This window comes from Bos grunniens, chromosome 23 (genome assembly GCF_055505025.1).
Source record: "Bos grunniens cultivar Pamir isolate PY7600 chromosome 23, Bosgru_T2T1.0, whole genome shotgun sequence".
Classification (NCBI taxonomy): Eukaryota; Metazoa; Chordata; class Mammalia; order Artiodactyla; family Bovidae; genus Bos; species Bos grunniens.
In genome coordinates this window covers 16,301,514-16,329,050 of record NC_141187.1, presented here as the reverse complement: position 1 = coordinate 16,329,050, position 27,537 = coordinate 16,301,514, and the positions used below count along the sequence as shown (strand labels likewise).

The 27,537-nt window shown below is 41.0% G+C and overlaps 2 protein-coding genes across 25 annotated transcripts in view; one reads left to right on the top strand and one right to left on the bottom strand.

Annotated features, from left to right (window-relative positions):
- NFYA (nuclear transcription factor Y subunit alpha) overlaps window positions 1-21,409 on the bottom strand; it is a 24,112-nt gene extending 2,703 nt beyond the window's left edge. Inside the window, exons 1-10 of one of the 19 annotated variants that reach the window (XM_086370679.1) lie at window positions 20,904-21,283; window positions 15,250-15,337; window positions 14,033-14,180; window positions 12,353-12,439; window positions 9,466-9,612; window positions 4,376-4,507; window positions 4,064-4,169; window positions 2,774-2,940; window positions 1,277-1,450; window positions 165-266 (exon numbers count right to left, since the gene is read on the bottom strand). In XM_086370679.1, the coding sequence (XP_086226805.1) occupies window positions 165-266; window positions 1,277-1,450; window positions 2,774-2,940; window positions 4,064-4,169; window positions 4,376-4,507; window positions 9,466-9,612; window positions 12,353-12,439; window positions 14,033-14,107 (990 nt within the window). In that variant the 5' untranslated portion in view covers window positions 14,108-14,180; window positions 15,250-15,337; window positions 20,904-21,283. Of the gene's footprint in view, window positions 1-164; window positions 267-1,276; window positions 1,451-2,773; window positions 2,941-4,063; window positions 4,170-4,375; window positions 4,508-9,465; window positions 9,613-12,352; window positions 12,440-14,032; window positions 14,181-15,249; window positions 15,338-20,903 lie in introns of all 19 variants that reach the window. The other 18 variants (XM_086370683.1, XM_086370678.1, XM_086370685.1 and 15 more) reach the window with 18 other exon arrangements.
- On the top strand, window positions 21,274-27,537 carry OARD1 (O-acyl-ADP-ribose deacylase 1). 6 transcript variants are annotated; one of them, XM_086370703.1, is made up of 6 exons: window positions 21,274-21,835; window positions 22,651-22,730; window positions 23,071-23,215; window positions 24,258-24,316; window positions 25,296-25,408; window positions 26,920-27,537. In XM_086370703.1, the coding sequence occupies exons 2-6, from the start codon at window positions 22,692-22,694 to the stop codon at window positions 27,020-27,022; spliced, it is 459 nt and encodes a 152-aa protein (XP_086226829.1). In that variant the 5' UTR covers window positions 21,274-21,835; window positions 22,651-22,691; the 3' UTR covers window positions 27,023-27,537. The 6 variants fall into 6 exon arrangements, with proteins under 6 accessions (XP_086226829.1, XP_086226828.1, XP_086226825.1 ...); XM_086370702.1 differs by lacking the exon at window positions 21,274-21,835 and adding an exon at window positions 21,872-21,900; XM_086370699.1 differs by lacking the exon at window positions 21,274-21,835 and adding an exon at window positions 21,872-22,020.

Below are 27,537 nucleotides of genomic sequence, written 5' to 3'. Positions count from 1 at the left end.
TTAGTTCTTTTAAAAACAAAGGGACTCTGAGATACACAATGTTGCATCTAGTTTACAGACTGGTTAGACCCTAGTGTGAAAATAGCAAGAGGACACTGTGAAGGCTTCCACCCAAGAAGAGTCAAGGCAACAAAGCTAAGAATAAAAGGTATAAATCCTCTTACCTGCATATGAGCACTATCTTTTTCTTTTGGAGAGAAAAATCGTCCGCCTTCACCACGCTTCCGTGCCATGGCATGACGGTGCCGAGACTCATGCAAGTATTTCTAAAACAAGAAAAACCAAGTTACTAGCTAAAAGCAGCAGAGCTCTCCAATGCTCAAAAGTTTAGAATGGCTGTGATCAAAGCCACCAGGGGCAATTATGACCTTGTATTATGGAGAAATCTTGGAGAAAACACAAACAGCAGCTAACCGTATCTAACTATCACAAGAATGTAAATGCCAAATGAGTAATAACTAAATACAGATTCCCCAAAGATATAGCAGTGATCACCACCTACCCCCCAATACATATCCTCCCTTTTGCTTCAGTAACAAACCAAATTTTAGCTGGTACAGTCTCATTAAAGAGACAGCATTTCCTAGCCTTATTTTCAGGTAAGTGTGGCCATGTAATCAAATTTTGGCTAATGTGATTATGGAACTTTTTGAATGTTTCCCTGAAAGAAAGTCTCCTTATTCCTTTTGCTCCTTGGCTAGAGCCCAGTGGTCATCTTGGACTACGGACAGCACACTAAGCAATCAACACAGTAAGATGGGAGGGGAATGCTCCTGAGGGTTGCCACAGCCCAGGACAATAGGTCTCTGCACTTTGTGTTGGTCGCTCAGTCATGTCTAACTCTTTGCAACCTCACAGACTGTAGCCCACCAGGCTCCTCAGTCTATGGAATTCTCCACGCAAGAATACTGGAGTGGGTAACCACTTTTTCCTTCTCCAGGGGATCTTCCCAACCCAGAGGTCAAACCTGGGTCTCCTGTACTGGAGGCGGATTCTTTACTGTCTGAGCCACCAGGACAGACAGTAAGTCCACCTCTGGACTTTACGGAAGATTAAAAACAACAACAACAACAATAAAATGCTATTTATGTTGTAGTTATTTTTTAAATGTTATAGTTGCAGCTCCATATAGCAATAATAAGTACCATTACAAAAGGTAACAGCTATCTTATGTCAAAGTCTGGAAGGTACTCCAGGAAACTAACCACATAAAAGGTTATTTCAAAAGTAGAACCCTGCTGTTCTCATCCTGTATCCGTCCCAGCGTTATACATACCCTTCTTTCCTTTGGAATTTTCCCTTCTGCTTCTAATTTAGCCCGAGCTTGTCTCCTCTTAAGTATACGGTGGTACTGTTTGGCATTGACATAGAGAGGCTCTTCTTCAAGCATCTCCGCCCCAGGGAGAGGGATTCTCTGGATTGCAGGCACAGAGCCAGCACCAGGTACCATCTGTGTGAAGAGCAAAATCAGAGCTTATTAAGTAGTAACATGAAGTATGGACATGGGAAACAATTTCTTGGTCCCTGTTCTTCTGAATGCTATGACGAGTACCTTTATAGGGTACTTGTTGAATGCAGATTCCTGGAGAACATTTACACTTAAGGCCTGCATTTTAAACAAATGTTCCAGATGATTCTGTAATAGGGGGCCAAGGACCCACGCTGAGAAACAATATAACCCTGTCCAGGTTTTTGTTCACGCACAGCTCCATTTTCTAAGAATGTCTGCTGCCATCTAATGGTCATGAACAGTAATCACAGGCAGTAAAAGAGCACAAGGGAACACAAAGGAAGGTAGGTTCAAATCCACCCAGTGATGCTAACAGCGTTTAGTTACATAATTGTTAACTTACCATACAATTCAACCCACATTTTCCGCAACAAATCCGGTTCCGCTACCTTCCCAATAACAACAACTTTAAATGGTTACATTGTTTCTTCTAGTGGACTCCTCCACTTCTGTGTAGGTTTCTAATACTTGTTCTTTCTTAGCTTACCCATTTTAGGTACTGTACACTGACACACTATTTTGACATATGAGTTTACAGTCAACTCTCCTTCCCCTCTTCCCAATATATTTACATCATACCTTTTTTTTGGTTTCTCTATTGACTGCTGCTAAGTCGCTTCAGTCGTGTCCGACTCTGTGTGACCCCATAGACAGCAGCCCACCAGGTTCCCCCATCCCTGGGATTCTCCAGGCAAGAACACTGGAGTGGGTTGCCATTTCGTTCTCCAATGCATGAAAGTGAAAAGTCAAAGTGAAGTCGCTCAGTCGTGTCCAACTCTTAGCGACCCCATGGACTGCAGCCCACGAGGCTCCTCCGTCCATGGGATTTTCCAGGCAAGAGTACTGGAGTGGGGTGCCACTGCCTTCTCCATTGACTACACCTTTCTAATTCTGAACTTTGTTTCACCCCCTTTGGGCCGTATATTTTCTACTTCCCAAAGATTAGCAGTCTATAACTCTCTTCATTTCACTTATGAATAAGATTTCAGAAAAGTGAATGTTTACATCTGCTTTTCTTCTGCTATATCTCTAGCACGTAGAACAGTCTCTGGCACACAGTAGGTGCACAGAATGAGTTATGGTTTACTGTAATGTTTATTGTAAAAGTAGACCACTGTGTCTTAAGAATCTCAGTCTTAAGAGGTCAGGATTATACATGAGCTTCATGAGAGATTTTAAAATACAAGCTGAAGAAATTTTCAAAGACAAAGATACGTGGAAAAATAAACTATAGACAATGAAATGAAAAAGCAGTTTTCTTACCATGACCATCCCGCCTGAATTGACCACGTTGCCTGCCACTGGCAGCGTCACAGTGACCGTCCCCTGGCCGCTGCTGGTTGTGTTGGTGTTGGCTCCCGTCTGAACAATCTGTGCTCCTGCCAGACTGGCTGCGGGGATGGTGATCATGCCTGAAACAGGGACTGTAACTTTAAGAAAATAAAACATAAAACAAACAAACAAAAAAACAGGTATACAGAAAGAAGGGAACAAAGTTAGTCCCTCTTCTATCTGGCACACATGTATTAATCCTGGAAAAACATGGGCTTTTAGCACAAGGGGAGAAAAGGCACTCTTCCATTCTCTGCCTTGCTTGCTGTATATAATCCAAGTAATCACAAGTTTAGAGATGTTAGTAACTATATGGGTTCTAGTTCTGATAAAACTACTCATACAGAGTTGAAAAAGTTTTCAATGGGTGACCAAATATTTTGGAGGCTTCCTTTTCTGTAAGTCAGTCTGACTTCAGCTATAGCCACTGTTCTTTTATAAATGACCTGCTTCAGGATGCAGATTTTTAAAAAACTGTTTACTCTAAACTGACAATGAGTCAGACAGCTACAGGACTAAATCTTAAAATTAAACCAGGCATGCCAAGCCCCCAGACTTCAACAGCAGCACTTGAGGATGTGTCCATCATTCTCTGAGCGATCCCTGTTCTGGCTCTCTCTGGTCATAGGAGAGCACACTGCCTGCACTCACTGGATTTTGTCTACTGCCAAATTTTAATCCAAAGTCAAACCTGCAGTCACAGAAGACATACCACTAACAAGGGTTCTGCACGGTATTTATTTGGTCACATTCATGTCTCGCTTACTAGACTAGAGTGTCTTTGAGAAGAAAACTGTTTTCAGTAATGTGCTACATACACAGTGGTCATATAAGTCTTCTGGAATAAATTAATAATGAAGTGGCCAGGGGGAAAAACAAAAAAAGCAGCAGTGATATATTCTCTACCACGAAAGAAACTCCGTATTTCTAATCTTCCATTTAGAGAACAGTTATTAGAAAGAATAAAAATCTTATATAATCCCTAGGGTCATAGTGGCTGCCTTTAACAGCTACTGTAGTTTTCTCCTACAGATGGAGTCAACACTGGTCACATATTGGTGACAAGGAACTAACAATCAACGGACACTTAAAGGAAATCATTTTTGTTGTTGTTTTAAAAGTACGTTGTATAGAGGTCACCACAAAATTTCTAAAGCAGTCATTTGCTCAAGATGAACAGGATGCCCCCAAAAGTCCAACAGAAATGCGGGGCATTCATACCTTGCTGGAGAATGGTGCCATCTGCATTAACTGGCTGATAGACGATGGTTTGCCCTTCAGCAGTCTGTGCCACTTGCTGCCCCTGGACAGCAATCTGCTGCTGTGTCTGGAGGAAACAAATCATGACACAATTTAATAATTCCAAAGACACCACAAGAAAAAAGGACCACGCAGTGCTTTTTAAGAAAAAGGCATTTTTGTGATAGTTTTCTTCCCCATTTCTACTACATGTGAAATACTCTACCCAGTTGTCTGACCCTCCCAAAGCAGCTGTGCTCCTCTGTTGATGCCGTGGAGAGACAGTGGAGTTACCTGCGTCTGGCCAGCAGTGACGGCTGTCTGGGGCTGCTGGATGATGATCTGCTGGGTCTGGCCCTGCTGGCCCTGCACTTGCACGGCCTGCCCACCCTGGATCTGGATCTGTCCCGGTGGGACCAACTGTATCTGCAGAAGAGAACACCAAGATTAGTGCCCTGCTGACACTGGTCTCCATTGGTCCTGGAGTGTTAGTTACTCAAATTCATCTAGAAGGCAGGAATTGCTCTGGAGAGGAAAAAAAACACAAGTCCTGTTCTGCTCTCTTATGAATTAGAGAGAGCTTGTTTTCCATTTATGAAACTGGGGAATTTTGATCACTGCTGGATACTGGATGATATTAAAGATGATATTGCTGGCATTGGGAATATATTTCTAAAAGCTTATTCACTTAAAAATACACCCTGAAGTATTTTTGATAGATGAAATGGTAATGTATATATTCAAAATAATCCTTGAGTCAGGGAAAATAGATGAAAATAGATTTAAACAGTAAAATACTAGTTTGTGTGTTAAAATGGGTGATGAGGATTCACCGTATCATTCTCTTTGCTTGTGTCTATGTCTGATGTTTTTTATAACAAAATATTGAAAAAAATTATTAAGTAACTTTTAAACTTTCCAGCTGGAATTCTATAAATACACACACACATAAAATCCTTAAAAGATTTTGTACAGAAAGGGGTATTTTCATATTACATACCTCTGCAGTCAACACTTAAATTTAACTTGGTAAATTAGAAAATTAGAAAATGTTGGTAAATTAGAAAATGTTGGTAAATAAACAAACAAGAAATCTCTCTGGTTATCTCGATCTATTTCTACCTATTTTGGATAGCAAGGAATACCTATTATTGGTCAATAGGGTTTCCTCTTCTATCTACTCATATTCTTTGCCCATTTTTCTATTCCACTGTAACTTTCATATCAACACATATAAAGAATTTTAAAAAATGTATTCTGGACACAAACCCCATTAAATGTTAAAAATATCTTCTCCAAATTATGTCTTCTACCTTTATTTTACCATATATTTTGACATACACCAAATTTTTAAGTTATAAAATTTTATGGTTTTTTTTTTTTTTGGTTTTTAAGAAATTCTTCTCTACCCCACATCATAAAGAAAATATTCCTATGAACAGAATATAAGTTTCCAAGTATGCTTTTTTTATAGTTAGATCTGTAATCTATCTAAGCAAGTATTTTTGATACAGTATGAGGTAGAGATCAACTTTCCTTTTTGATACCATTCTTGAACCATTTCTCCACTGAAACTTTATATTATTTTTGTTATATACAAATTTCCAATATTCCTACGTCTATTTCTTGGCTCTCTACTCCCATTACTTGGCTCTCTACTCCATTGTCTATATCACGCCATGGATCTTAATCTAAGGAGAGAGCCTAGGTTTAACTGGAATTCTAAAACAGAAGGTACAATTCAAAAAAAGGTGAAGTACACTTCTAAAAGACATGGTTATTCAAAAAAACACACACTAAAGTAACCTCTAATAAAAATGGATTGAAATTTTAAGTGTTTTATGGAAGGCTATGGAATCATACCTAGAGCCATGTCATGCAACATTAACAGAAAATAATTTTTCCAAGATGGTTTGATTAGTTAACAGTGCTGCCTGGAGTGAGGAGAATAAGATAATCTTTTCAATGTCTTCTCTTAAAGGCCAAAAATCCTACAAAATCCACAGAATTTACAGCTGAAACGAACACTAGCAATCACCTGATATAAACTGCATTTTTCAAATGAGAAAACCAACAATCAAAGAACTTGGCCGAGAGCAAAAAGTCTGTCTAATGGCAGACCTGCAAATGAATTCAGGGCATTGCATTCCTGATACAGTCTTCCTAGCTCTGTATTCCACTGTTTCTATTCAACAGAGAAGAGGGCGTGCCAAGTGGGGGGACTGGAGAGGAGGCACTGAGAGGAAGGACAGAAATGAAATAGCAGTGTGAAACTGAGGCAAGCACGCACGCTGAAGTGTATTTAAAGACTCATACATTTATGCATGGAGAAATGTAGAAACTATTTTTAATCCTGACTACAACTCTATCTTGGCAAAAATATGCTAATAGCCTTAAAAATGACCTTACCCTTTGCCCAACCAATTCCTCCACTCCCAAAAATATTCCCCTAAGATTAAATTCAAGTGAAAAAAATAAAGCTATAAAATTCAAATACATTTATAGTAACCTTACCTATAAAAGCAAAAAGCAAAAAAAAACACAAAAAATCTCTAAGTACACAGTGAAAATTACAAATTCTGATTCATCAAAATGACTATTATGAAGGAATTTAAAAATAAAAGAAAGTAAAACAAAAATACAACAATAAAACTATATGCTTGTATATAACTATGCCCAAGAGGTGTGCACAAAACTACAAGGGAATATGCAAAACTTAAAAGTTTGGTTATCAAGCATGGCTCAATTTTTTTTCAACTAGTGGCTCAGACAGTCTGCCTATAATGTGGGAGACCTGGGTTCGATCCCTGAGTGGGGAAGATCCTCTGGAGAAGGAAATGGCACCCCACTCCAGTACTCTTGCCTGGAAAATCCCATGGATGGAGGAGCCTGGTAGGCTACAGTCCATGGGGTCACAAAGAGTCAGATATGCCTGAGCAACTTCACTTCACTTCATATTACATTACTGCAGAAAAATGAAGATATTAATGAAATCACAGAAGATATAAGCAGCTTTAGAAAATTTTAGTAAAAAGTTCATTAACATATATATATATATACAAACACACACTCACTGGGATCTGGCTATTAGTTATTAATACAAAGGTGATATGACTTAAGCATATACTTCTCTGTAAATTATTTCTCACTAAAAATACTTCATTATTAACCCTTCCCCCAAAGTCAACAGTTCATCCTTTTTAACAAGGACATAATGTGTGCTGAGTCACTTCAGTCGTATCCGACTCTTTGTGACCCTATGGACTGTAGCCCACCAGGCTCCTCTGTCCATGAGATTCTCCAGGCAAAAACACTGGGGTGGATAGCTATTCCCTTCTCCAGGGGATCTTCCCAACCCAGGGACCGAACCCGAGTCTACTGCGCCTCCTGCATCGCAGGCAGATTCTTGACCACTGAGCCACCGAGGAAGTTCAAGGACATAATACACCATATGAATACAGTATGATGTACTCAATCGATTCTTTACCAACAGACACTCAGGCTACAATTTTTTTTTTTGCTAGTATAATGCTGCAATAAATGTCTCTGTATATTTCTTCCTACATATTTATATTTTCTTCCTACAGAATAGATTCTCCTAAGTGGGACAGGTACATCAAAAGGCTTAAATATTCAAGCGCGAGATACCTTCCAAAAGGACTTTACAATTCGAAAATCAACAAAAATAATGTACTTCATTTTCTTTACACCCATTCTAGCACTGGATATAATCAGTGTTTTAAATTTCTGCCAATGAGATAAAAATGCCTGTAATTTTACTTTTGTTTTCTGTTTCTGAATCAGTCTTTCCAGTGAATTTACCTAACTACTTTACATGTCTGTTTAAAGAATCAGCTTTTACTTAGTTTTTACATTTTTGTTTTCTACTTCATTAATTTTAACCTATCTTTTGCTCATTTTCTTCTTGTCCTAACTTCCTAAAAAAAAAAAAATTATTATTTATTTCCAGTTCTTTTAAAATATTCAAGGTTATAAATTTTGCTCTAAGTATAGCTTGAGGTGTGTGTGATAGGCTTAGACTGAAATATTTTCATCACTTGGCTAGATAAGTTATAAATAACATGGAAGGAAATGAAAAGGATAATATTTCTGACCCAAAACAACAATCTCCAAAGCAGACTATACATTTCCCCCCTCAGTGCCCAGAAGAGCCAACAAAGAACACATTGATGATGACTTTTATTAAACTAGATACTCTTTTTGTAAGTGCTTCCCAGATGGCACTAGTAAAGGTCCTGACTGCCAATGCAGAAGATATAAGAGATGTGGGTTTGATCCCTGGGTTGGGAAGATCCCCTAGAGGAGGGCATGGCAACCTGAAATGGAACAGGACTCTATAGTCCTTGCCCCTAACCATGTCCTCTGCCTGCCTGTTGTCTGTGGAAAACTTGAGTCAAACAGTAAGTTTAAATAGAGAAGTGAGAAATGTGGAAACAAAGGAAAACAGTCAAAGGAGACTAATAATAGTAATGTAGTCATTAAGCATAGTCAAGGACCTTTTGTTCTTTCTCAAGGTCTACAGGTAATATTCTGAGCTATATCCTGTGAGCTGTCTTATAGACAATAAAACACCAGGTGGAGAAGTTAACTACATGATGACCAGACTGTAACCAGGATATGAGCTGCCACAATTCTAAGAACTGGCCACAAAGAAATGGGAACAAACAGACCCTGGAGCTGAAGATTAACTACACCTAAAACAACGAAGATGATGGTGGTTGGGCCACTGAACAGCAATCTGAAGATGACTGTCAGAGCTGACTGTGCTGTTCCTGCATGTAGACCCCTCCTGTTTATAAAAGCTCTTGCCTCACTGGTTGCCACTGGCAGGGAGGTGGGGAGAAAGTCGGACTTTGGACAGATGTCCACCACCCTTCCCCTCCCTGGTTTCCAGCATCTGAAACAAAGCAAACTTCCCTGTGTCCCTTCCAGCAACCTGGCCTGTTTACTGGCTTTTGAGTAGTGAGCAGCCAGACCCTCCATACTCTTTTGGTAACAAACCCACCCCAGTACTGATGCCTGGAGAAACCCATGGACAGAGGAGTCTGGGGGGCTACAGTCCTTAGGGTTGCAGAGCTGGACTTGACTGAAATGACTTAGCAAGCTCTCTTTTTATATTACCTACATTGATTCAAGATCATGTCTAATACTTAGTCCTTACCAGAAACGTCCTATTTCTCCATGGCTGTGCTTTCTATTACTGACACTACAAAGGTGGGAAACTGACTAAATGCAACTAAATGCAAAAGGAAGGTAAGAAGCAATTAAATACAATATCAATTTTCAATTTGTAACAACTTATTTCTTAAAACTTCTATCCTGATATTCTAAAATTCTTTTTTTTGTTTTTTAATACCACTCACCTGCTGCAAACCCTGTGTCCCAGATACAGGTACTTGCATGATGGTTTGACCTTGTCCACCAGGAACAGCCTGGACCATGATGGGTTGGCCAGTTGATGTGATTAACTGACCTCCACTGACCTGTACCATTAATGGCTGCCCCTGGACCTAGAATAAAGTAAAATAAGAACAATGAAATAACATAAGACACAAAATGATTTTTACCTAAAGACAATCACTGCAACTACTCTGCTGTCTTTCTAGAGGAGGAAAAAGTAGGAGAGACACTAAGAAAATAATTTCAGGTCCTCATCCTCAAGCAGTCTTCTTCAAAAATACAGTATCTGTAACTAAGTGCCAAGCTGAATACTTAAAAGTCAGATAAAATGGGGTATAAGCAGAGTCTTTGGGAAGTCTCAATAGATACAAAGTGTTTATCATCAACTATAGGCTAAACTCATGAGAAGTATTTAATCAAATCATCAAGACTATTTGCCTTTTTAGTCCAATATCCAGGAATAGTCTCAGGTGAAGACTGGAGAGTAGGCAATGAAAGGGAGGGCTGATGGTGGTTGGACTGCAAATTCTTAGTAATTTGGAAGGAGTAAATCAAACTGTACCTGGCAATGACTTCAGGTGAGGTATCAAGCAGCTCCAAAAGCTTATATAGAATACCCTTCCTCCTTACAGTTTCTCAAGCATAAATGAAACACATACCTTTTACCCTCTACCTCACCACTGATAATTCTTGTCCTGTGGTTGTTTAAGGAGCCTACTAGTATAAATGCCTAGAAATATATTGGTCAATTTACAATTTTTGCGGCGGGACTGCTCACACTGGACCCTGCAGTATCTGCATAGTTCTCTTAGCTTTAAAAAGCATGAAAATTATACAGATTTTCAACAGTACCAAAAAACTCTCAACTTTCAATCTCTAATGAGTAAATGGATCATTCTAAAACCCAGGGCACTGAAAGTGCTGTAACATCTTGAGTCCCAATATAAAAATGTCTAGCTATCTGAATGCATTCTGAAAGTCAAAACCCAACCACTTTAGATGTGAATTGAAATGTTCAACAGAATCGCTGAAAATCCAAAACTTTCAGATTCTATCTTTGTTTTGAGGAACTATTTGTAACAGATCAAAATAAAATTTGTATATCTGAAATAATCATTCTCAATGTCAGTGAAAGTGTGTTCAAATAACAGTAATTAGTTAAAAGATCAATCTGTCCTAGATTAGTAGATTAGATATTAAGCCCTCCCCACCCCTATGAGCGTATTGGAATCTTTAGGAACATTCAAATTCTGTGTTTTGTTAAACTGCTCCTTGACAAATTCCACTTTACTTTTTAAAGACTTTACAATCTGATTCTCCTCTGCTTTTCTCCCCTCACTTCCCCATCCCAAATCAAATTCCCTTTGCTATACTAATGCTTCTACATGCTCTATTAGGAAAGATTTTTAAAAATATTTATTGCATAACTAACTGAAAGAAGTATTTAAAGTTCTCCACAACTAATCAGAGCCCTAGAGGAAAGGTTTCCATTATCTCCATAAAGTGCTTCCATTTCTTTAAAATCTGCATAAGAAGGAAACAAGTTTTAAGGCAATTATTTTGTAATTTTCTGGCTATCCATCATCTTCACTTTTCCCTTCACTGACAGGCTACATATGCACATGATGAACCATGTGAGACTCCAAGGAACCTGCTGTTCTTACAACATATGATGACACAAGGATACATGCATCAGACAAGAAGCCATACAGTTAGGAGCATGTCACATTCCCATGCCACAAGTGGTTAACGACAATACTGTTTCATGTATCAATAAGATGAAGCAAGCATGAAAAACATGAGTATCAAGCTGCTGAACTCTGAGATTTGAATAGTTTGGGAGTACCTACAAACTCAGCTTATTTCAGCTTAATTTATGTTTAGAATTGGCTGTATATCATCAAACATTAAGAGTGGCAGGCGTGGGAGTAGGGCTGAAAGGGTAAAGTGAAATGACTACAAAAGGGAGTTCACTGCAGGATGCTTGCTAAGCAGCACTAACAGTAAAGTGAGATGCCAGTTCTACATTCTAGGGCCTACTCATTTCCATTCAGAGGAGGAAAAAAGGCAGGCTACTTGAACTTTGCCATGTTCTCAAAAATATGGTCATTTTAGTTAAAGTAACCTAATAAATACATAAAAGAGTTTTGCTTCTTCTGTTTACATAGAACTGGCCCAAATTTAACCCCAATTTAGGTATTTAACTTGGTCATACATAATGTTAAGAAACTGCATTGTTTAAGCAGGAATTCTTACAGTGGCTATAATACCTAAGATTTACAGACAGCGTATCTCTTTTCTGTCCAACCAAGAGCTATGGGGCAATCTCTGCAGATCCAATAATAAGGTCAGGACTTCCCCAAGAAAAGTAGTGAGAGGATAGCAGAGATTAACAAGATTCAGTGATTAGATCAATCTTGTCAAATGCAATCATTATTTTATATCTGAGTTGTCCTTTTAACAATGCACAATCTAGCCTAGTAAAATGTATACATTTTCTTCTCTATTATCGTAATACAAAGAAAATTTACCATGCAATCTTATTAGAGAATCTGAGCTCTAAATCAGTTCTAATGCCACTTGTAAGAATTTCTTCACTGATTTGTTCTCAGGTATCCCCCCAAAACATACTAGCCAGATGGCACTTTTCAGAAAACTGATACAGCGTCACTACATGATTTAGCACAACACATTAGGATACTGGCATCTTATAAGCCTCAAGGACAAGTTAGCAGCATCAAAGTCATGCAACTGGCTTTGCCGTTCCTCCGTGAGATCCGACGACAAACAGCACCAGACACGAGGAGAGAAGTCCATGCAGTGCTTACAGAGAGTCAGAGAGAGCACCACTACCTGCAGGGTCTGGACTTGCTGGCCTGAGGCGGATGCCACCTGGGCCTCAGTCTGCAACTGGACAGCAGTGACACCACCCTGCTGCTGAGAACAGGAACAGGAAGAGCTTGAAATGTGTCAGGAAGGAAATGTATAGTTCAAGACATGAGATCACCTTACCTCTTGTGGGAGAGGAAGGGTCTTCTTTCAATAGCCCCACCCTACACAGGACTTTCAAACTGGAGACTCCCTATACTGAAGCTTTTTGTTGAAGGTAACAGATAACAGACTTCTGTCTTACAAATTACAGATTACAGTCTTCTGTCTCCAGAGCAGAACTCAAATACACTTCCATGACTCAAAAACATCGATGTACCTGACATTATTAACAAAAAATTTTTAATGCAGTCCTTCCCTCCAAAATTAAGCATTTGATCCTTTTGCATGCAGTTATTTTAATGTTCTTTTTATTTCCTCAAATGAGTTCACAAGAACAAAATAGTTCATCAGGTTTTAGCAGCCTAGAAGCTACAATGAAGAACTTCTGGAACTTGAATGCAATCACCAGAAAGGAAGAATAAAGCAATCACTATGAGACAAAAACATCTTCATGAGGTCACTGCTCTCATGTCCCCAAACTAGGATTACTCCTACTCAGTTGGACTACCTTAGAAGCAATGTATTCATAGACTCAACTTAATTTTTATTACCCCTAGTAGTAACTTCAGACAGAGCAAGAATTCACTCACTAGGGCACTGGTATGAATGAATGGAGGGTTCTCTGTGGAATCTCCCTTTCTATCAAGGCAGCTGAAAGAAGCTGTAGTTTTGTGGAAGGAAAAGCCAGCAAAGGAATTTTGACAATTAATCTCTTTTAATAAAAAGTAGCTCCTTCTTTTGGTCATTAGATAGAACAACTCACCATCAAAACCACCACTGCCCACCTACTCCCTCCCCCCGACTAATGACTTTTCTATATTATCTAGGTCCCATTTTGGAAACAAAACATTTCCAATTTTGGCCTACAGCCCAAATCAATGCACAATCAATTTATTTTCTTCTAGGGAGAAAAAACAAGAGAAGTTTTCCTAAAACAAACCCAGGTATATATAATCAGAAAATGTAATCTGTGTATAAATTCAAGAAAGCAACCTATCTGAATTAGGAATAAAGCAGCAGCAGAAATCCTTTCTAATATGTGCTTATCCTTAAGTGTGGATACCTATTATCCTCATACTGAACTAAAAGTTTTCAAAATAAACACTGTGATGGATCAAATTAAATACTGCATTTCTTAGAAGCTATCTTGGTTTGTCTATCTGGTAAGGCCAAAGCCTTACCAGACCACAAGTTGGCTTAATCAATAAGAGAAACAACCAAATTTAATCCAGGAAAACAAAACCACCCTTCAAAGCTCCATCTGAAAACAGACTAAGTATTTTTGATTTCTACTAAGATAAAAGGGGGCAGTTTATTAAACCGGGAACCCATGACATCAAATTCTAAGTAGTTATGGACTGGATAGACTTCTGAACAGAGAAAATCAGAGAAATATCAATAAATCCAATCTTCAAAAAGTACTTCAGCACAAATCACCAGACCCACTAGAAGATCCGATGCCTCTCAAATCTAGAACTGAGAAGTGTTATCATCACCTCCATTGCTGTCATTTTGTTTAAAGCAGTTTTACTTCCATACCTGCTGCTGAATCTGTCCAGCCTGTACAACAATCTGCTCTGCTGAACTGTTGCTGTTTGCTGCATACTGTTCCATGGCCCCTCCAAATCAGAGTCCTGTCCACAGTCAGCGTCACTCTGGAGACCCTAGAGGACTGCCAGATGCACTCCTATTAGAGACGGAAGAAAAGAAAGTAGAGTGAGAGTGTTAGTTAAGGCCTCCGAGATATTCCATCGTTAATATGCATTAACATATTAACATTTAATATGTTAAATAGCATCTTGATAATGCTATTTAACATATTTAAAAATGCTTAGTCATTACTCATCAGCAACTTTCCCTTTCAGTACTACTAGAGCAACACTTGCACCTTAGAAATTCTCATTAAGCTACAGTATCACTTTCTTACAAGGCCCATTTAACACAGATTTCAGGCCTGCACATGTACTTTAGAGAACTGTGCTTTTAATTTGTAACACATTTGTACTACATGTGATATGCAATCTAAAATTTTAGAATTTATTAGTTAGTTCGTAATTACCCAGATCTGAAGTCCAACAGATTGCTTATCAGTGTTAAGTAAGAAAGACACAGAGAAGGTTTAGGAGTTTGGGCTTTAATCCAGAGCAATAAATAAAAAGGAATTATAGAAATGGCATAAATGCTATTTGCAGATTAAAGAAAAAAATTTTACGTATCAAGGGTATTATTTTCTCTGAAAAGAATCTACGTTTTTCTCAGCCATGAATCTGAATGCCTGATAATACCCCACCCTTTGTTACTTTTAACTTTTTTTAATGAAAATTTTCAAATATATACCCCAAATAGTGAGAACACTATAATGTTCCACCTACTCCCCATAGCAATCACCCAGCTTCAACAATCTTCAACCCATGGTCAATCTTATTTCACATATATCTCATCTATTTTTCCACCCACCCTCCCTCTGCATTGCTGTTGTTCAGTCGTCAAGTTGAGAGTCTGACTCTTCGTGACCCCATGGACTGCAATATTTTGAAGCAAATCCCAGACACCTTATTACTTCATAGCTCCATAAATACTTCAGCATCTGCCTCCAAAGAGTAAGGATTCTTTTGTCTTTATCATTTTATCACAATGATACTGTGTCTCTACAATTACTTCAAACATTAAAAATTTTCTAAAAAAAAGCAAGAGAATTCCGCCCCATTCCCCCCCCACCACCCAAAAAAAAAAAAATCTACATCTGCTTCACTGACCACGCTAGAGTCTTTGTTTGGATCACAACTGTGGAATATTCTTAATGAGACAGGAATACCAGACCACATTACCTGTCTTCTGAGAAACCTGTATGCAGGACAAGAAGCAACAGTTAGAACTGGACATGGAAAAATGGACTGGTTCAAAATTGGGAAAGGAGTATGTCAAGGCTGTGTATTGTCACCCTGCTTCTTTAACTTATATACAGAGTACATATCATGTGACATGCCTGACTGGCTGAAGAACAAGCTGGAATCAAGATTGCCGGGAGAAATATCGACAATCTCCAATATGCCCATGATACCACTTTAATGGCAGAAAGTGAATAGGATCTAAAGAGCCTCTTGATGAAGGTGAAAGAGGAGAGTGAAAAAGCTGGCTTAAAGCTCAACATTCAAAACATGAAGATCATGGCATCTGGTCCTATCACTTCATGGCAAACAGACCGGGAAAATGTGGAGACAGTGTCATGTTTCATTTTCTTGGGCTCCACAATCATTGTGGACGGTGACTGCAGCCACAAAATTGAGACAGTGGCTCCTGGGAATAACAGCTATGACAAACCGAGACAGTGAATTAAAAAGCAGAGACATCACTTTGCCAACAAAGGTCCATATAAGTCAGTTATGGGTTTTCCAGCAGTCATGTATTGATATGAGAGTTGGACCATAAGGAAGGCTGAACACTGAAGAATTGACGCTTTTGAACTGTGGTGTTGGAGAAAACTCTTGAGAGTCCCTTGGACTGCAAGGAGATCCAAACAGTCAATCCTTAAGGAAGTCAACCCTGAATATTCATTGGAAGGACTGGTGCTAAAGCTGAAGCTCCAATACTCTGGCCACCTGATATGAAGAAATGACTCGCTGGAAAAGACTGATGCTGGGAAAGATTGAGGGCAAGAGGTGGCAATAGACAATGAGATGGTTGGATGGCATCACTGATTCAATGGACAGGAGCTGAGCAAACTCAGGAAAATAGTGAAGGTCAGGAAAGCCTGGCGTGCTGCAGTTCATGGAGTCACAGAGTTGGAAATGACTTAGCGACTGAATAACAGCAACAAATATCATTAAATATGCAGTCAAGGCCCACATTTACTCTTCTCATACACTTTAACAGCTGAAAGCTCCTTTTTGAAATAAGGACACGATTAAATAAACTGAAGTAATAATGAGAACCCTGAATAAAGGCTTGATTTAAAAACTTTAAATCTTCTCCTAAACTTTTCTCCAGGCCTCCATAAATTCTAAAATTTGAGTGACAGTTACACTTGAGTTACATTGAATTACATGAGCTGCACATCATAGCAGCAAAGCAATGTACCTCTCCCCACAAATCCACACATGGTGGATGAGATGAATTACCCACCATGATTGTTAAGTGGCTCAGTATTTGTGAATGCCCAAATACTTAGGAAGAAGTGCACTGATGGGTGAAGTTAAGTTTAAACATAGATATATACAGATACCTCTCTAAAAAGGCAAGTACAGTACATTAAGAGCAGATTCTAGATGACGGGCACACAGGTGTTTATTATAAAACTCAACTTTACTGTATATCTAAAACATTTTATACTAAATGTTGGGAGGAAAATCTAATAAAACTCAATCAAGTCTATTACTTCTAACAAATCGGTACAGAGTATAAAGAGTGTAAGAGCCGTGAGTGAGTGGCAGGGTGACCATGCCACTGAGCCCGACAGTATATATGGCCATGTGGTTCTAAATCTCACCACCCCTGCTCTAATGGAATGCTCACCAAACACGCATCTAGCTTTAATTTGGATTCATATACAGTAGCCAACAGGGAGCAGATATGATCAGTAACACAAATAAACCTAACAGTTAATTCTCACTGCATACGGACAAATCGGCCTTCTGGTTTTTATATGTCTCTTCTAAACTGGTTGACTGAGTTGGCTCCTCAGAGATTCTGGAAACAGAACAGAAAACCAGAATTTCAGCCAGATTAAGTGGCTTTTCCAGGGAAGTGAATGGTCTTTCCTAAATTCTATCTTGTCTCTAACTGCAATATACACAATGCATTTATGTTTCTAAACTAATAAAATTAAAAATTAAAGGTCATGAGTAGTGTGATTTCATTTATATGAAACCCTGAGATGGTAATAGTAATCCAGAGATGGAAGGCAGATCAGTAGTTTCCTGGAAATGGAAAAGGTGGAAGAGGGAAGTTGACTGGGATAGAGCATGTGGAACTTTCTGGGGTGATAAAATGTTTTATATTTTCATTATGGTGGTGGTTGCATTTGTGTATAAATTTATCAAAATCCATCAAAATGTACACTTAAAATGATTATCCTTTATGTCTAAACTATATCTCAAAAGAGTTGATTAATAAAATAAGGATCAGGAAGCAATGTCCTCTGTATTTTAAAAACCCACTCCACCTTCAGTCCCCTTCCTGTGTGAGATTTTTTCCCTTGACCCCTAATTTCCAGAAATTTACATCATACTGGAAGTGCAAAGAAATGATTGATAAAATGTCATGCAGGTTTTCTTTTTAACTAGTTTATCCTCATAATACAAATGCTACAACTTAAAAACATTTAAATCCACTATACTTTGATGGGTCAAAACAGAAGGGGTTTCAAGCTTAACAGCAATTTCTTGTCATATATTAATGAGGGAGTGATTCAGCTTGGAGCATGATATTTAGACTGCCAATGGTGAAGAACGGTCGCCACCAGCTTCTGTGAAGCCATATGTTCCCATTATTGTGGGCTTCAGTTAGCAGAACTGCAATATAACTGACATCGTCTTTCCTGAAGTGCTTTTCTGCCCACATTCTGACAGAATTAAGTCAGCCGGATTTAGTCTGTCTAGTTCTTGCTCCTAATTCAAAGTTTGAATGTCTTTTCCTCAAAGACAGAAAGAACATATGTTTATTCTGGTTAGCAAGAAAATCTCTTCCTCCTCACTTCAAGGTACAGAACCTGAAACGCAGCAAACTACTTAGAAATCCATTTGTTTTGGACCAACACACATTTTAACTCAACCAGAAACTCAATCTTAATAAACAAGTGAAAAATCCTGCAGAATTATCATATTTGATCATCACTACCAGGCAAAGACTGGAAGAGCAGGTTTTAAACTTTTTGACAGCTCACAGTAAGAAACACATTTTCTATCACAAATGCACTTAGAACATACTTTAAAAAAGTAACTAAAAGTTTCATGACTGATCTTTGTAAGTATAACTTAAGATGAATGGTGGTATTCTCTATTCTACTGTAAAAAATTACCAGCATTGGTCCACTAAATTGACTTCACAACTTAACAAACAGGTCCTGATCTATGTTTGATAGAAGACTAGAGAACAAAGAGCTATCTGGTATCCCCATCATCCAAAAGGTTTCTGGACTGCAGTTCCGAATTTGCGTAATCCCCACTAATGATGGACCACCTGTCAAACACTGTCTTGAAGGTTTTAGAAATAAAAGGAAAACTATATGTTTTTAACTTCAGATAGTCTTTAAATTTAGTAAAGGAGTAAAAATCTGTACGCAATCCCTAAAGGAAAAAAACAAACAAAAGAATTTAAAGGACAGAAATTGGGGACAGACATGAAGTCTTTAAAAAAATGTGGCATCTGACCTGGTCTTAAGCACAAGTACGATCTACACGTGACCAAGTGGAAGGAAATGGAGTGCTCCAAATGAAGACATACCATAAAAACAAAGAGAAAAATTTCCACATATAAAACAGCAGGCTAAAAGGCCACATGTCAAGAGAGGCTAAAGGTCAGATTACTGTACTCAAAATTCCAGGCAAGGAAGTTCTTTTACAAATAAGTAGGGTTTCTAGAGGGGTTTAGCAATAATATGACCAGACAATAACTGTCTATTAGAAAGAAGTCTAGCAAAAATGTTTGCTGGTTTTAAAGTGACACATACTAGCATTTTTAAGTCCCAAGGTATTTATCCTCTCCAAAGGCAAATGTAAACGTTCTAAAAAATATATCTAAATCATAGTGCCCCATCTATCAGATATTTTACAAATCAATTTTTTAAATGAGTTCAACAATAAAAAATTCATGGCAAAAAATGAAAACAAAAGTGTCCCCAATTTTTTAGTAGTGGAAAAAGCACTAAAGTAGCTTTCTGAAACTTACCAGTTATATGACTTCAGTAAATGTGATTATAAAAATAGGCATCATATACTAAAGGCTGACTGTATGTAACAAGGACTGCCGTACTGTGCTTCACCTGAGTAAAAAATTTTAAAGTCCTAGGAGAAAAATCTCCCTTCCTCCCCTCCAAAGTCAGTTGTTATTGTGGAGCAGAATCTCATAGGCCAGTAACTTATTTTTCCAAACTTGGGGGGAAAAAAAAAGTGCTTCTAGACTTCTTCTGAAATCTCCACAAAATAACTGCTTCCGAAAAATCCCTTAGCAAAATATACAAGTGGTTTTACCAACTGCGTTTCCCAACCTACTGAACTGTCACAAATGCCCACTGCCCTATACTTTCTTCTTCCCCCAAACACACAGCAAAGTTTGGCGCCTCAGCACATGCTCTTCTCTTTGTGAGCAATGCTCTTCCGTTCTTTCCTCCCCAAAGAAATCCCATTATCCTTCAAGGCCAATTAAAAGTGTAGCAATGCTGGCCTTCCACCCAGGCTGTCGTTAGCTCACACATCACAGAATTGAACTTGGCCCCGTTACAGCACTAACCCTGACAGATGAATCACCTGTTCACCTGTCAATCTCCACCAGGCTGGGAAGGTTCTCATCGACCGCTAATCACTCTCCCCGCAGCAGATGGACCCCTGGTTTATACTAACTGTTCGATACTTGGCTGTCAAAGGAGATTTCCTCTCACCCTAATGAAAACCCCAGAAGACTGTTAAGTTTCTATAAATACCCAAGAAAACGTCAACATACTGGGAAAAAAAACAAACCAAGAGATGGCTGTGAACCAAGCTAACGAGTGAAGTCTGACATGTTCGAAATGACACAGAAAGGTGAAAGGAAAAGAAACTGTACATTCCTACAGAATCCACGAGATGAGCAACAACAGATAAGACTAATGAAAGCAAATTGTGCAGCCTCGGGGGAAAGGAATGCACAGAGCTCGCAATCTTCTAAGAGCGAGGTTCCAGGCACCGAATGGACAGGGGCTTACAGCCCGGGCAAGGAAGGGACACCGCCTGGATGGGCTCCAAGACGGAGGTGTGCGGTTCTGCCCGGCGATCGGGGCGGGGAAGAGAGGAAATGACGAGCCAAAAGGGGGTGGTAACGGCGTCGGGACCGGAGACCCGGGAGTGCGCTAGGAGGAGGGGCACAGCGGGGTCCGAGGAGGGGGCGCACTAACGTACCCCTTCCCCGCCCCCCACCCCTCCGGCAGAGGGACGGCGGGGGCGGGCCCGCAGAGTGCCGAGGCGGGGGCGGACCGGTCCCCTCTCCGCGCTGCACGCGGGGCCCGGTGGCCACGGCGCACGTCTTCCCCGGTCCTCCTTCCCCACCTAGGAGGGTTGCAGACAGGACAGACCCGTTCACGGAGGGGAGGGGTACGCGGGCCCAGCGGGGGGAAGACTTCCCGTCCCGGGGGCCGCCGCGTGTTGAGTGCAAGGGCAGGTTTAAGTTGTGAGGCCAGAAAGACCAGGAGGAAACTGCCTAGGCCCGAGTGGGTGTATACCTGAACGTAGGGGCCTTGTGGCAGGTAAACCCCACACCCCCTGGTCTGGGGCCCGAGAAACTGGGCCAAAGGGTCGGGGAGAACAGCGACGCATCCCCAACTGGCCCTGGCACCCTGCGCGGGTCTGGGTCCCGAGATGCCTGCTCCCGAGGGCGCCATCCCTTCGCGGGGCGGCCCCCTGCAGGCCTCGGTGGGGAGTGCCCCGGAGAGCTTCGCAGGCTCTGGTCCGGGGCAGCAGGTCACCCCGCTCGGCTAGACTCAGCTCGACTCCCGGGGCTCGACAGGCGCCTGGGCCTCTCCTGAGTGGTCAGCAAGACCCGCCAATCGGGGCGCTGGGGCCGGCTCTGGGCCGCTGGATATTGGCTCCTCACACTCACCGTGCCTCGCTCCCCCGGTTCGCTGCCCGCGCTGATTGGCTCCAGTACCGGACCCCGAAACCCAATCAGAGGCTCCAGCCGCCGCTGCCGCCGCCACTGCCGCTGCCTCGCAAAATGGCGAAGTCGAACAAAGGGGAATCGGGCCTCCCTCCAACTGCCTCCGCGCAGGCGCCTCTTAGGCCACGCCCCCTACCCCGAGCTTTGGGGACGCCCCACCACCGCAGAAGCAGCACTGCGCAGGCGTGTGCCTTAGCCACGCCCACTTTCCTGATTGGCTCCCATCCGGCCAAAGGAATACGCAGGCGCCTTCCAGGCGCGCCAGACCCTTCCACTCAAACGCCGCCCTGAGCATTAGCACCACGCAGGCGCTAAGTAACTCCTTTGCCAACTGCCCTCCCTCTTCTTTGCGGCCCCTGGAGACACACCCCTTGGGACTTAATGCGCAGGCGCCGCTCTACCCAACTTGCATTCGGCTGTCTCGTTACGCATGCCCGGGCGGCGGCGGCGGTCGGACTTCACCGCCGGAAGTTCAGCGGCCATCACCAAAGAGTGCAGGTTCGGCTAGCTAGCTAGAGGGGCTCGTTTCCGCCCGGCTCCCGGATGGTGGGCGGCCATCTTAGATACGCGCAATTAAAGGCTGTGGTGGGATTGGCTTCGTATCGTGGGCTCGTCCGCTGTTACCCACCTACCAGAGCCCTTCCCCGCGGGGCGGGACCTCGTAACGGCCAACTCCTTTCCAGGTGAAGGGTAACGGGGGTACGTTGGGTCTTTGAGCGAGCCTCCTCGCTTCCTCCCACGGGATCCCGGGACAGGCCCTACGCCCTGGCTGATCACCCCTAGGGTAGGAGACAGAATGGGAGGCCTCTCTACTTCTTCCCCTAGTCCCCCCAACCCCCCAAAAAAGATGTGGGTGAGCCTTCCTTAAGGGGCCGCCTTCCCTCTCACCCCTGCCCGCGCCTTGGCAGTACACTCCGCCTGACCGGTACACTCTCTAGTTGGCGACTTGACTGTGGCCAAGTCCCACCTTTTTGTCCCTGGGCCAGACCCAATGGGGAAGTACTCTTGCATCTTTCAGAGAAAAGACTGTCCTAAATCAGCCTTGCTCGGCGCGGGCTCGGGGAAAGGAGGAGGCGGGTCCTAGGACTGCCTTTCTTCCGCTCCTGGGAAGCGCGAAATGCAATCGGGTCACGGCCGCCTCCGAACCCAGGCATTATTCCTCTCCTTCTTGCCCCGAGGATTTTTGCGTTCCTTTCTAGAGAAGTCACACTCAGTAATAAACGGTGGGGGGGAAAAGTTAGTACGTGGGTGGTCAGGGCAGTCTGAATGTAATATATTTGGGCTGCCTAAGCATTTTTACTCTCTTTTTATAGCTGAAGAAACACTTAAGTTCTGGAAATAGCGACCCAGTATCATGGCTGGCAGCCCTAATGAAGATTCAGAAGGAAGCCGAGTGCGTAACAACTATTAACTTATTGGTGAACTGAAATTAAGAATGATTGAGGTCAAAGCACAGACACTTTTTAATTAAACTAGTAATTGCATTGTCTTTTTTTCTCTCCTGTTGATTTATTTTAGAAAGGCTGATACAATCTTAGGCAGAGCCCACTCATTACTTTGTACATGCTTTAATTCGCTTTAGATAACTCATTAAGTTCTGAAAATTTGTCTTCTAAATGAAGGAGGGATGGGGGGGGAGAGGTAGTGGTGGTGGTGGGCACAGTAAAGGAAAAGAAGTAGCTTAGTATATTTCTGTATGTAACAGAAGTTTTCTTTCTCTTTGCACATTTTAGATTACTTACGTGAAAGGAGACCTATTTGCATGTCCCCAAACAGACTCTTTAGTGCATTGTATCAGTGAGGACTGTCGAATGGGCGCTGGGATAGCTGTCCTCTTCAAGAAGAAATTTGGAGGAGTGCAGGAACTGTTGAATCAACGTGAGTTTTGAAAGCAGCTGAACTCACGTGCCTTGATTAGACCATCTTTTGATGCTCCTTTTAAGCTTAATAATTTAAACAAGATATATATGCACAGATGGGGTTCCTAACTACCGAGCCCTTTTAACTCTGCAGATTAAGTTTTTTCTGCTACAGAGATGATCTCTAGTTTGGGTTGGCCCACCAAACCTGAGTTCTTGTAAAAGTTTTAAATTTCTTCTCCCTCTTTCATAAATGTTTCTTAATAATATGACTCCATTTGTCTGAAGCCTTTAATAACTCTGGCATGCTTAGCAAAGTCCACAGCTTTTAGCCTGGCATTCAGGCTTCCCTGTTAGCCCGTACTGTGCTTATGCTTCAAAGAGTTTAAAACTTTTCCTTACAAACACTTCCCGTTGCTTGCTCCCAGTGATTGTAAAGCAGAAATGTGTACCAGAATCAGAGGTGGAGCTTCTGCAAACAGTTGTTTAGACCACAGTCCAGGCTTACTGAATCAGTCGCCACTGGTGATTCCACTCCCAGCATAAAGAAAGCAACTTCTTACTGCTTTGTATTGTATTTGTTTCAAAACACTACACAGTTCTCCTGACTGGAAACTGTTAAATAATTTAGTTTTTAATGTTAATACATCTATGTTCCCCCATAATGCTTAACACATTAGCTGTTTGTATGTAAAAATATAATTATTAAATACACATTTGGCAAGTGAAAAATGCTGTACATTCTAAAACATTTCAAGGCAGTAGACATTAACATTTTTTAAGAGAACAAGAAAGGATATTTGAAAATGTAGCAGGATTGAAGGTGGAATGTGAGGAAAACATGATTGAAAACATGATTTCCTAAAACAGTAGGAAAACTGGAAGTTAAGGAATATGGTATTTAAGAAGGCTGATAAAGATCAAAGGTTTCTTCAGAGTTGAAAATTAATTCTAGTTATGAAGTAGACTCAGATCTATAAAGATCTTTTAAAAATCTAAGAATGAAGATCACTGTTTTGGTATTTCTTTTTTTTTTACTATTAAATAACTGTTTTTCTTAGAGAAAAAGTCTGGAGAAGTGGCTGTTCTGAAGAGAGATGGGCGATATATATATTACCTGGTAAGATGGGGCCAATTCTCAGTAAGTTTTAAGTATTAGCAAACAGATGGGCTTTGCTGCATTTATGTTGATCACAGTGTTTCTTTATAGACAACCAAAAATGTCAAAAGCTGACCTCATGCCGACTCAGATCCAGAGGTGGTGGCTATTTGGTGCACTGGGTTAGAAACATGAGGCTGCATCCCAACTCCGTGGGAAAAAGTTGGATATTTACCAAAGACCTGTTACATGATGTGCGAAAGTTAGGGATGCTTCCCTTGCTTAATTCCTTCATTGTTGTAGTGAAATACAGACAATAAAGTCCCAAGAGGCGATTGCTCAGAAGAGTTTTTCTCTCATCCTTCCTTACCAAATGCAGTGCCAGGTAGTATTCTGCTCCTCTCCTGCTTGCTTCCTCCATGTGGATTTCTTCCATTGTCCCAGTGGTCTTTGACCTGTGAAGGAGTGCAGCTTCTTGGTGATGCTGCTGGATGACTTAGAGCCAACTCACTACAAGCTTGATTTGGGTAGCACACAAAGTGGGGATGCTGTCCTTAAGGCTACTGTGACTTTCAGTCTTGTTTGGAATGCTACCAGTTTCTGTGCTTTTATAGGGAAATAAAAAGCAAGCACTGTTTGTAAATAAATAAGCCTAACAGGAAATTTTTAGGTGCTATGGGTTCTTCCTTGTTACAGATACATAGCTTATCTCTTGGAAGTGGCACAAGAACTTTCACCTACCTTGCTTAAAAACAATAGACAATAGGCACACCTGCTAATCTGGGTTTCTTAGGAGAACAGGCAGTGTCTGGGTCTCTGGCTCTCTTCAGTGGATTCCTGAGGGGCTCCCATAACTGGAAGAGACCGTATGACATTTGTTATCTAGACTAGTCTATAAAAGTATATTTATTTTAATTATCGTGATGTTGGGAGAACATGATGATGTTTTTTGCCCCTCATTTTGGTCTAATGGAAATTTGAATTTGTTCTTCGTACTCAGATTACAAAGAAAAGGGCTTCACACAAGCCAACTTATGAAAACTTACGGAAGAGTTTAGAGGCTATGAAGTCCCATTGTCTGAAGAATGGAGTCACCGACCTTTCCATGCCAAGGCAAGGAAATCCAAGGCCCTAAATGAAGACTTGATTGGTGGGGTTTACTGTCTTACCCAAAGAGAAATGACTTAAAAGCTTATCTTAACCCAAAATGTAGTCTTAAAGGTGGACAAATTTCAAAACATTTAAAAATCATCAGTAAACCAGTTGTCAGATCTTCGCTCAAGGCATGCCCATCTTTTAGCTTGGGCTGAATGAATCAGGATGATTAAAACACAGGTCTTCCTCAGCCCGCCTAGTAGGGAGGAACTGTTGTTCACCACTATTTGTTGAATTCTAGGCATCCTCTAGTACAGCTCAAGAATCAAGACTGAGCAATTGTGATTTCTCTCTGAGCCACTTCAGGTGTCCCAAACCTGCTCATTCTGTGTGAACAAAGTTGTAGGTTATCACTGCTTTGTAAACTGCATGCTTATTTATGTTCAGCATGGATAGTAGCCAGAGGGTCTGTTGCTGATGTAACGTCTTATACCCTAGATATTGGGAACTTAAGGGACTGATGTTGGGGGTTCAGTATCCTCTTTGTTTCTTTTTCAGGAATAGGCTTGGGATTCCTTCTCTTCCTGACAGACTAGTTCTGAGTCAGTACTGACCATGCATGCAGGTTTATTCCAAGCTCTGAGTTAGAAATGTGGCTACTTGATCCCTCATCTTACACTGGTCTGTAATATATTCACGACTTATGTACCAGAAACTTTTTTTTTTTAAATCACAGTTTTTTCAGGTACTTAACGCATTAATATAAAATTATCAATTTTAAGCCTTTATTTTTTCCCTGTGGATATTGAGGATCAGTAAAGTAACATCTTGGAAGAAAGCTGCCAGGTAGTAGTTTTGTGGGCAGATTGAGGTTTCTCACCAGGGTGTCAGGAAGATTGGAATTACAATCAGCTTGGCATTTCCCAGTTATCTTCCTTAACATTCCGTTATCATAAGTGTATTTTTAAAATGGGCTTTCCTGGTGGCTCAGTTGGCAAAGAATCTGCCTGCAGTGTGGGAGACCCAGGCTCGATCCCTAGGTCAGGAAGATCCTCTGGAGAAGGGCATGGCAACCCACTCCAATATTGTTACCTGGAGAATCCCCATGGACAGAGGAGCCTGGCAGGTTATAGTCCATGGGGTCACAAAGGGTCAAACACGACTGAGTGACTAACACAGTTTAAAAATACCAACCTTTTCCCATCCACCCACGGCTAGTTTTCACTAGTAGAAACAGTGAGTTCTTCTGTCTCACGGCAGAGTTACACGTATTTCTAAATGTACCCTGAAGTAACTGGGAATTGGTACTTTATTTGGCAAAAGAGAAGTGACAGCTATTGGATGTTAGGGCCGTCTAGGAAACAGCCTTAGGTGACTCACAATAGGCGTTAACTTCTAAACTCCCACCATAGTTGCCTATAGGTGTGAGACCAGATGCTATCTTTGGCTTTGGGTGGATGCAGCCTAGGGAAAGAGGGAAGGAGCCTTTTCCTCAATCACAACCAGTGGAGATATTTTGTCTTTTTCAGGATCGGATGTGGTCTTGATCGTCTGCAATGGGAAAATGTATCCGCAATAATTGAGGAGGTCTTTGAGGCAACAGACATCAGAATTACTGTGTACACACTCTGAACAGAAGAGCATTTTGGATGTGTCTACCTTCTGCATCACCTGGGCCACAGGACTGAGCAAACTGACCTTAAAATGGTCAGAGGACCGTTTCTTGTGAAGTAGTCTGTGTTACAGGCCAGACCTGGGTTGCTGTATTCTCAGGATTGAATGGGACTCTGGAGGAGGGGTTTCTTGTTGCTAGGAATTTTTCTTTTTCAGGAAGGTAAGGGGAGGGACCAAATGTTGGGCCTAGGACCCATTTTGCTGGGGATGCCATGTGATTGGTTTGGGTTGCCACTAGGTGGCAGCATTGCTTTTCTCTGCTGTTTTAAGAGAAATTTCTGGAAGGATGACCGTTTTCAGTTAATTTTGCATCTTGTGTCATTTGTGCACTTACTTAGTATTATCCTTATGGCATCAAATTGATCCTAGGAGAGAATCATGGGTTTGGTTTTTGTTTAAATTACCAAAGTTTTATGTTTACAAGGAATTTGTGGTGACAAAAATGGAAAAATAAATATCTTTTTTTGAGCGGG

Excerpts from the sequence above, each read along its gene's own strand:
- OARD1 (XM_086370703.1), top strand. The coding sequence starts at position 22,692 with ATGGCTGGCAGCCCTAATGAAGATTCAGAAGGAAGCCGA. Across the intron at positions 22,731-23,070 it reads AAGATTCAGAAGGAAGCCGA|ATTACTTACGTGAAAGGAGA; the intron begins GTGCGTAACAAC and ends TGCACATTTTAG. Across the intron at positions 23,216-24,257 it reads GCAGGAACTGTTGAATCAAC|AGAAAAAGTCTGGAGAAGTG; the intron begins GTGAGTTTTGAA and ends TGTTTTTCTTAG.